Source organism: Oncorhynchus keta, unplaced genomic scaffold (assembly GCF_023373465.1).
Source record: "Oncorhynchus keta strain PuntledgeMale-10-30-2019 unplaced genomic scaffold, Oket_V2 Un_contig_2589_pilon_pilon, whole genome shotgun sequence".
NCBI classification, from domain to species: domain Eukaryota; kingdom Metazoa; phylum Chordata; class Actinopteri; order Salmoniformes; family Salmonidae; genus Oncorhynchus; species Oncorhynchus keta.
Window position 1 is genome coordinate 105,001 of NW_026284681.1, and position 10,000 is coordinate 115,000.

At 45.6% G+C, this 10,000-nt stretch overlaps 1 protein-coding gene across 1 annotated transcript in view; it reads left to right on the forward strand.

Annotated features, from left to right (window-relative positions):
* Positions 1-10,000, forward strand: part of LOC127922491 (vacuolar protein sorting-associated protein 8 homolog) — a 42,114-nt gene that overhangs the window by 2,774 nt on the left and 29,340 nt on the right. The window contains exon 3 of the mRNA XM_052506352.1: positions 9,947-9,988. Coding sequence (XP_052362312.1) covers positions 9,956-9,988 — 33 coding nt within the window. The 5' untranslated portion in view covers positions 9,947-9,955. The remainder of the gene's footprint in view (positions 1-9,946; positions 9,989-10,000) is intronic.

Here is a 10,000-nt window from a genome sequence, read left to right on the forward strand (position 1 = left end):
AACAAATTTTCTATGGGATTGAGGTCAGGGCTTTGTGATGGCAACTCCAATACTTTGACTTTGTTGTCCTTAAGCCATTTTGCCACAATGTTGGGAGTATGCTTGGGGTCATTGTCCATTTGGAAGACCCATTTGCGACCAAGCTTTAACTTCCTGACTGATGTCTTGAGACGTTGCTTCAATATACGTTGCTTCAATATATAATATAATAATAATAATATATGCCATTTAGCAGACGCTTTTATCCAAAGCGACTTACAGTCATGTGTGCATACATTCTACGTATGGGTGGTCCCGGGGATCGAACCCACTACCCTGGCGTTACAAGCGCCATGCTCTACCATGCTCTACCAACTGAGCTACAGAAGGACCACAATATATCCACATCATTTTTCTCCCTCATGATGCCATCCATGTTGTGAAGGGCACCAGTCCCTCCGGCAGCAAAGCACCCCCACAACATGATGCTGCCACCCCCGTGCTTCACGGTTGGGATGGTGTTCTTCAGCTTGCAAGCCTCCCCCTTTCCTCCAAACATAACGATGGTCATTATGGCCAAACAGTTATATTTTAGTTTCATCAGACCAGTGGACATTTCTCCAAAAAGTACGATCTTTGTCCCCATGTGCAGATGCAAACCGTAGTTGGCATTTTTATGGTGGTTTTGGAGCAGTGGCTTCTTCCTTGCTGAGCGGCCTTTCAGGTTATGTCGATATAGGACTCGTTTTACTGTGGATATAGATACTTTTGTACCTGTTTTCTCCAGCATCTTCACAAGGTCCTTTGCTGTTGTTCTGGGATTGATTTGCACTTTTAGCAACAAAGTACATTCATCTCCTGAGCGGTATGACGGCTGTGGGGTCCCATGGTGTTTATACTTGCGTACTATTGTTTGTACAGATGAACGTGGTACCTTCAGGCATTTGGAAATTGCTCCCAAGGATAAACCAGACTTGTGGAGGTCTACAATGTTTTTCTGAGGTCTTGGCTGATTTCTTTTTATTTCCCCATGGTATCAAGCAAAGAGGCACTGAGCCTTGAAATACATCCACAGGTACTCCTCCAATTGACTCAAATGTTGTCAGTTAGCCTATCAGAATCAAATCAAATTTATTTATATAGCCCTTCGTACATCAGCTGATATCTCAAAGTGCTGTACAGAAACCCAGCCTAAAACCCCAAACAGCAAGCAATGCAGGTGTAGAAGCACGGTGGCTAGGAAAAACTTCCTAGAAAGGCCAAAACCTAGGAAGAAACCTAGAGAGAAACCAGGCAATGTGGGGTGGCCAGTCCTCTTCTGGCTGTGCCGGGTGGAGATTATAACAGAACATGGCCAAGATGTTCAAATGTTCATAAATGACCAGCATGGTCGAATAATAATAAGGCAGAACAGTTGAAACTGGAGCAGCAGCACAGTCAGGTGGACTGGGGACAGCAAGGAGTCATCATGTCAGGTAGTCCTGGTGCACGGTCCTAGGGCTCAGGTCCTCCGAGAGAGAGAAAGAGAGAATTAGAGATAGCATATGTGGGGTGGCCAGTCCTCTTCTGGCTGTGCCGGGTGGAGATTATAACAGAACATGGCCAAGATGTTCAAATGTTCATAAATGACCAGCATGGTCAAATAATAGTAAGGCAGAACAGTTGAAACTGGAGCAGCAGCATGGCCAGGTGGACTGGGGACAGCAAGGAGTCATCATGTCAGGTAGTCCTGGGACATGGTCCTAGGGCTCAGGTCAGTTGAAACTGGAGCAGCAGCATGGCCAGGTGGACTGGGGACAGCAAGGAGTCATCATGTCAGGTAGTCCTGGGGCATGGTCCTACGGCTCAGGTCCTCCGAGAGAGAGAGAGAAAGAGATAAGGAGATAATTAGAGAACGCACACTTAGATTCTCACAGGACACCGAATAGGACAGGAGAAGTACTCCAGATATAACAAACTGACCCTAGCCACCCGACACAAACTACTGCAGCATAAATACTGGAAGCTGAGACAGGAGGGGCCAGGAGACACTGTGGCCCCATCCGAGGACACCCCGGACAGGGCCAAACAGGAAGGATATAACCCCACCCACTTTGCCAAAGCACAGCCCCCACACCACTAGAGGGATCTCTTCAACCACCAACTTACCATCCTGAGACAAGGCTGAGTATAGCCCACAAAGATCTCCGCCACGGCACAACCCAAGGGGGGCGCCAACCCAGACAGGATGACCACAACAGTGAATCAACAGTGAATCAACCCACTCAGGTGACGCACCCCTCCAGGGACGGCATGAGAGAGCCCCAGTAAGCCAGTGACTCAGCCCCTCTAATAGGGTTAGAGGCAGAGAATCCCAGTGGAAAGAGGAGAACCGGCCAGGCAGAGACAGCAAGGGCGGTTCGTTGCTCCAGAGCCTTTCCGTTCACCTTCCCACTCCTGGGCCAGACTACACTCAATCATATGACCCACTGAAGAGATGAGTCTTCAGTAAAGACTTAAAGGTTGAGACCGAGTTTGCGTCTCTGACATGGGTAGGCAGACTGTTCCATAAAAATGGAGCTCTATAGGAGAAAGCCCTGCCTCCAGCTGTTTGCTTAGAAATTCTAGGGACAATTAGGAGGCCTGCGTCTTGTGACCGTAGCGTACGTGTAGGTATGTACGGCAGGACCAAATCAGAGAGATAGGTAGGAGCAAGCCCATGTAATGCTTTGTAGGTTAGCAGTAAAACCTTGAAATCAGCCCTTGCTTTGACAGGAAGCCAGTGTAGAGAGGCTAGCACTGGAGTAATATGATAACATTTTTTGGTTCTAGTCAGGATTCTAGCAGCCGTATTTAGCACTAACTGAAGTTTATTCAGTGCTTTATCCGGGTAGCCGGAAAGTAGAGCATTGCAGTAGTCTAACCTAGAAGTGACAAAAGCATGGATTAATTTTTCTGCATCATTTTTGGACAGAAAGTTTCTGATTTTTGCAATGTTACGTAGATGGAAAAAGCTGTCCTTGAAATGGTCTTGATATGTTCTTCAAAAGAGAGATCAGGGTCCAGAGTAACGCCGAGGTCCTTCACAGTTTTATTTGAGACGACTGTACAACCATTAAGATTAATTGTCAGATTCAACAGAAGATCTCTTTGTTTCTTGGGACCGAGAACAAGCATCTCTGTTTTGTCCGAGTTTAATAGTAGAAAGTTTGCAGCCATCCACTTCCTTATGTCTGAAACACATGCTTCTAGCGAGGGCAATTTTGGGGCTTCACCATGTTTCATTGAAATGTACAGCTGTGTGTCATCCGCATAGCAGTGAAAGTTAACATTATGTTTTCGAATAACATCCCCAAGAGGTAAAATATATAGTGAAAACAATAGTGGTCCTAAAACGGAACCTTGAGGAACACCGAAATGTACAGTTGATTTGTCAGAGGACAAACCATTCACAGAGACAAACTGATATCTTTCCGACAGTGCTAGCTGATTAGCCTCGCCTACTGTTTTTAGCTAGCTTTCCCAATTCAACACCTGTGATTACTGTATGCCTCGCTGTATGTCTCTCCCAAATGTCAATATGCCTTGTATACTGTTGTTCAGGTTAGTTATCATTGTTTTAGTTCACAATGGAGCCCCTAGATCCACTCTGCATACCCCTGTTACCTCCTTTGTCCCACCCCCCACACATGCGGTGACCTCACCCATTACAACCAGCATGTCCAGAGATACAACCTCTCTCATCATCACCCAGTGCCTGGGCTTACCTCCGCTGTACCCGCACCCCACCATACCCCTGTCTGCGCATTATGCCCTGAATATATTCTACCATGCCCAGAAACCTGCTCCTCTTATCCTCTGCCCCCAACGCTCTAGGCGACCAGTTTTGATAGCCTTTAGCCGCACCCTCATACTACTCCTTCTCTGTTCCGCGGGTGATGTGGAGGTAAACCCAGGCCCTGCATGCCCCCAGGTACCCTCATTTGTTGACTTCTGTGATCGAAAAAGTCTTGGTTTTATGCATGTCAACATCAGAAGCCTCCTCCCTAAGTTTGTTTTACTCACTGCTTTAGCACACTCTGCTAACCCTGATGTCCTTGCCGTGTCTGAATCCTGGCTCAGGAAGGCCACCAAAATTCAGAGATTTCCATACCCAACTATAACATCTTCCGTCAAGATAGAACTGCCAAAGGGGCGGAGTCGCAGTCTACTGCAGAGATAGCCTGCAAAGTAATGTCATACTTTCCAGGTCCATACCCAAACAGTTTGAACTACTAATTTTGAAAATTACTCTCTCCAGAAACAAGTCTATCACTGTTGCCGCCTGCTACCGACCCCCGTCAGCTCCCAGCTGCGCCCTGGACACCATTTGTGAATTGATCGCCCCCATCTAGCTTCAGAGTTTGTTCTGTTAGGTGACCTAAACTGGGATATGCTTAACACCCCGGCAGTCCTACAATCTAAGCTAGATGCCCTCAATCTCACTCAAATCATCAAGGAACCCACCAGGTACAACCCTAACTCTGTAAACAAGGGCACCCTCATAGACGTCATCCTGACCAACTGGCCCTCCAAATATACCTCCGCTGTCTTCAACCAGGATCTCAGCGATCACTGCCTCATCGCCTGTATCCGCCACGGAGCCGCAGTCAAACGACCACCCCTCATCACTGTCAAACGCTCCCTAAAACACTTCTGTGAGCAGGCCTTTCTAATCGACCTGGCCCGTGTATCCTGGAAGGACATTGACCTCATCCCGTCAGTTGAGGATGCCTGGTCATTCTTTAAAAGTAACTTCCTCACCATTTTAGATAAGCATGCTCCGTTCAAAAAATGCAGAACCAAGAACAGATACAGCCCTTGGTTCACTCCAGACCTGACTGCCCTCGACCAGCACAAAAACATCCTGTGGCGGACTGCAATAGCATCGAATAGCCCCGTGATATGCAACTGTTCAGGAAGTCAGGAACCAATACACGCAGTCAGTCAGGAAAGCTAAGGCCAGCTTCTTCAGGCAGAAGTTTGCATCCTGTAGCTCCAACTCCAAAAAGTTCTGGGACACTGTGAAGTCCATGGAGAACAAGAGCACCTCCTCCCAGCTGCCCACTGCACTGAGGCTAGGAAACACGGTCTCCACCGATAAATCCATGATTATCGAAAACTTCAATAAGCACTTCTCAACGGCTGGCCATGCCTTCCGCCTGGCTACTCCAACCTCGGCCAACAGCTCCGCCCCCGTAGTTCCTCACCCAAGCCTCTCCAGGTTCTCCTTTACCCAAATCCAGATAGCAGATGTTCTGAAAGAGCTGCAAAACCTTGACCCGTACAAATCAGCTGGGCTTGACAATCTGGACCCGCTATTTCTGAAACTATCTGCCGCCATTGTCGCAACCCCTATTACCAGCCTGTTCAACCTCTCTTTCATATCGTCTGAGATCCCCAAGGATTGGAAAGCTGCCGCAGTCATCCCCCTCTTCAAAGGGGAGACACCCTGGACCCAAACTGCTATAGACCTATATCCATCCTGCCCTGCCTATCTAAGGTCTTCGAAAGCCAAGTCAACAAACAGGTCACTGACCATCTCGAATCCCACCGTACCTTCTCCGCTGTGCAATCTGGTTTCCGAGCTGGTCACGGGTGCACCTCAGCCACACTCAAGGTACTAAATGATATCATAACCGCCATCGATAAAAGACAGTACTGTGCAGCCGTCTTCATCGACCTCGCCAAGGCTTTCGACTCTGTCAATCACCAAATTCTTATCGGCAGACTCAACAGCCTCGGTTTTTCGGATGACTGCCTTGCCTGGTTCACCAATTACTTTGCAGACAGAGTTCAGTGTGTCAAATCGGAGGGCATGCTGTCCGGTCCTCTGGCAGTCTCTATGGGGGTGCCACAGGGTTCAATTCTCGGGCCGACTCTTTTCTCTGTATATATCAATGATGTTGCTCTTGCTGCGGGCGATTCCCTGATCCACCTCTACGCAGACGACACCATTCTATATACTTTCGGCCCGTCATTGGACACTGTGCTATCCAACCTCCAAACGAGCTTCAATGCCATACAGCACTCCTTCCGTGGCCTCCAACTGCTCTTAAACGCGAGTAAAACCAAATGCATGCTTTTCAACCGATCGCTGCCTGCACCCGCATGCCCGACTAGCATCACCACCCTGGATGGTTCCAACCTTGAATATGTGGACATCTATAAGTACCTAGGTGTCTGGCTAGACTGCAAACTCTCCTTCCAGACTCACATCAAACATCTCCAATCAAAAATCAAATCCAGAGTCGGCTTTCTATTCCGCAACAAAGCCTCCTTCACCCACGCTGCCAAGCTTACCCTAGTAAAACTGACTATCCTACCGATCCTCGACTTCGGCGATGTCATCTACAAAATGGCTTCCAACACTCTACTCAGCAAACTGGATGCAGTCTATCACAGTGCCATCCGTTTTGTCACTAAAGCACCTTATACCACCCACCACTGCGACTTGTATGCTCTAGTCGGCTGGCCCTCACTACATATTCGTCGCCAGACCCACTGGCTCCAGGTCATCTACAAGTCCATGCTAGGTAAAGCTCCGCCTTATCTCAGTTCACTGGTCACGATGGCAACACCCATCCGTAGCACGCGCTCCATCAGGTGTATCTCACTGATCATCCCTAAAGCCAACACCTCATTTGGCCGCCTTTCGTTCCAGTACTCTGCTGCCTGTGACTGGAACGAATTGCAAAAATCGCTGAAGTTGGAGACTTTTATCTCCCTCACCAACTTCAAACATCAGCTATCCGAGCAGCTAACCGATCGCTGCAGCTGTACATAGTCTATTGGTAAATAGCTCACCCTTTTCACCTACCTCATTCCCATACTGTTTTTATACTGTTTTTATTTATTTACTTTTCTGCTCTTTTGCACACCAATATCTCTACCTGTACATGCCCATCTGATCATTTATCACTCCAGTGTTAATCTGCAAAATTGTATTATTCGCCTACCTCCTCATGCCTTTTGCACACATTGTATATAGACTGCCCATTTTTTTTTCTACTGTGTTATTGACTTGCTAATTGTTTACTCCATGTGTAACTCTGTGTTGTCTGTTCACACTGCTATGCTTTATCTTGGCCAGGTCGCAGTTGCAAATGAGAACTTGTTCTCAACTAGCCTACCTGGTTAAATAAAGGTGAAATAAAAAAATTAAAAAAAAAATAAGATCTAAACCAGGCCAGAACATGTCCGTGTAGACCAATTTGGGTTTCCAATCTCTCCAAAAGAATGTGGTGATCGATGGTATCAAAAGCAGCACTAAGGTCTAGGAGCACGGGGACAGATGCAGAGCCTCGGTCCGATGCCATTAAAATGTAATTTACCACCTTCACAAGTGCCGTCTCAGTGCTATGTGGTCTAAAACTAGACTGAAGCATTTCATATCCATTGTTTGTCTTCAGGAAGGCTGTGAGTTGCTGCGCAACAGCCTTTTCTAACATTTTTGAGAGGAATGGAAGATTCGATATAGGCCGATAGTTTTTTAAAATATTTTCTGGGTGAAGGTTTGGCTTTTTCAAGAGAGGCTTTATTACTGTCACTTTTAGTGAGTTTGGTACACATCCAGTGGATAGAGAGCCGTTTATTATGTTCAACATAGGAGGGCCAAGCACAGGAAGCAGCTCTTTCAGTAGTTTATTCGGAATAGGGTCCAGTATGCAGCTTGAAGGTTTAGAGGCCATGATTATTTTCATCATTGTGTCAAGAGATATAGTACTAAAACACTTGAGCGTCTCTCTTGATCCTAGGTCCTGGCAGAGTTGTGCAGACTCAGGACAACTGAGGTTTGGAGGAATACGCAGGTTTAAAGAAGAGTCCGTAATTTGCTTTCTAATCATCATAATCTTTTCCTCAAAGAAGTTCATGAATTTATCACTGCTAAAGTGAAAGTCATCCTCTCTTGGGGAATGCTGCTTTTTAGTTAGCTTTGCGACAGTATCAAAAAGGAATTTCGGATTGTTCTTATTTTCCTCAAGAAGCTTCTAAAGACATAGTTTTCTGGAATTTTCCAAGCTATTTAAAGGCACAGTCAACTTAGTGTATGTAAACTTCTGACCCACTGGAATTGTGATACAGTGAATTATAAGTGAAATAATTTGTCTGTAAACAATTGTTGGAAAAATGACGTGTGTCATGCACAAAGTAGATGTCCTAACCAACTTTCCAAAACTATAGTTTGTTAACAAGACATTTGTGGAGTGGTTGAAAAACAAGTTTTAATGACTCCAACCTAAGTGTATGTAAACTTCCGACTTCAACTGTAACCTTTAGAGAAGCAACACACAACTAGACAACTGTCCTGCTAGATAACCTTTAGAGAAGCGACACACAACCAGACAACTGTCCTGCTAGATAACCGTTAGAGAAGCAACACACAACCAGACAACTGTCCTGCTAGATAACCTTTAGAGAAGCGACACACAACCAGACAACTGTCCTGCTAGATAACCTTTAGAGAAGCAACACACAACCAGACAACTGTCCTGCTAGATAACCTTTAGAGAAGCAACACACAACCAGACAACTGTCCTGCTAGATAACCTTTAGAGAAGCAACACACAACCAGACAACTGTCCTGCTAGATAACCTTTAGAGAAGCAACACACAACCAGACAACTGTCCTGCTAGATAACCTTTAGAGAAGCGACACACAACCAGACAACTGTCCTGCTAGATAACCTTTAGAGAAGCGACACACAACCAGACAACTGTCCTGCTAGATAACCTTTAGAGAAGCGACACACAACCAGACAACTGTCCTGCTAGATAACAGACAACTGTCCTGCTAGATAACCTTTAGAGAAGCGACACACAACCAGACAACTGTCCTGCTAGATGACCTTTAGAGAAGCAACACACAACCAGACAACTGTCCTCTTAGGGAAGTTGAGAATTCAAGCAGCTTTTCGCAGCTTTTTGTTAAAAATCACGCAACATTTCAGCGCCCTGCTATTCATGCCAGGAATATTAGTATGTGTGGATAGAAAACACTCAGACGTTTCTAAAACTGGTTAAATCATGGCTGTGACTATAACAGAATGTGCGTTTCATCGAAAAGTGCAGGAAAATCTGATCACTGAAAATGGAAAACAATATCCATGCGCGACTTCCAGGAATTGTTATAGGTGAACCGGATTAAATAGGGCTGAGGTTGCAGTACCTACAGCTTCCACACGTTGTCTAGAGTCTTGTCATTTGCCTGGGCTTTGTTTCTTGGTCAAACCGAATCAAGGGAACCGATTCCCTCCGGTCTCCGACCGGATGTTTTGGTTGAGATTTCTCAGGACAGTATTTCAATAAGGACACCTATAGAATTGACATCGCCTCGTGATCAATTGTATCACTTATTAACGTGTACTAATACCTAAAGTTGCATTACAAAAGTATTTTGAAGTGTTTTGTGAAAGTTTATCGTCGACTTTTTTAATTTAAAAAAATGACGTTACGTTATAAAACGCTATTTTTTTCCGTTGTTCACACAGTGTTCATAGATCGATATCTAGGCTATATAATCGAAAAAAGACCCAAAATGATGTTTAGGGGACATCTAGGAGTGCCAAGAAAGAAGCTCGTCAAAGGTAATAGCCCCCGGCTATCGCAAAATCTGTCGTTAGGTGACGGTGCAGTATTTGGGGGATACATGCTATCAGATAATAGCTTCTCATGCTTTCGCCGAAAAGCATTTTACAAATCTGACTCGGTAACTAGATTCACAACGAGTATAGCTTTAATTCAGTATATTGTATGTGCATTTTAATGAAAGTTTGAGTTTTATCAAAAACTATACGTGGCGCACTTGAAATTTCCGCTGATATATGTTCCCACCACGGGACCACTGCCCTAACAAGATAACCTTTAGAGAAGCCACACACACAGAGCTCTCTTCCTCTCTCCGTCACTTCATTGTGTTTTCTGATGGTCACCTCTCTTGTTATTTTAGACCAACGTGATGTCCAGGGAAGCAGGGGATGATGGGAAAAAGGTAAGGACTGTT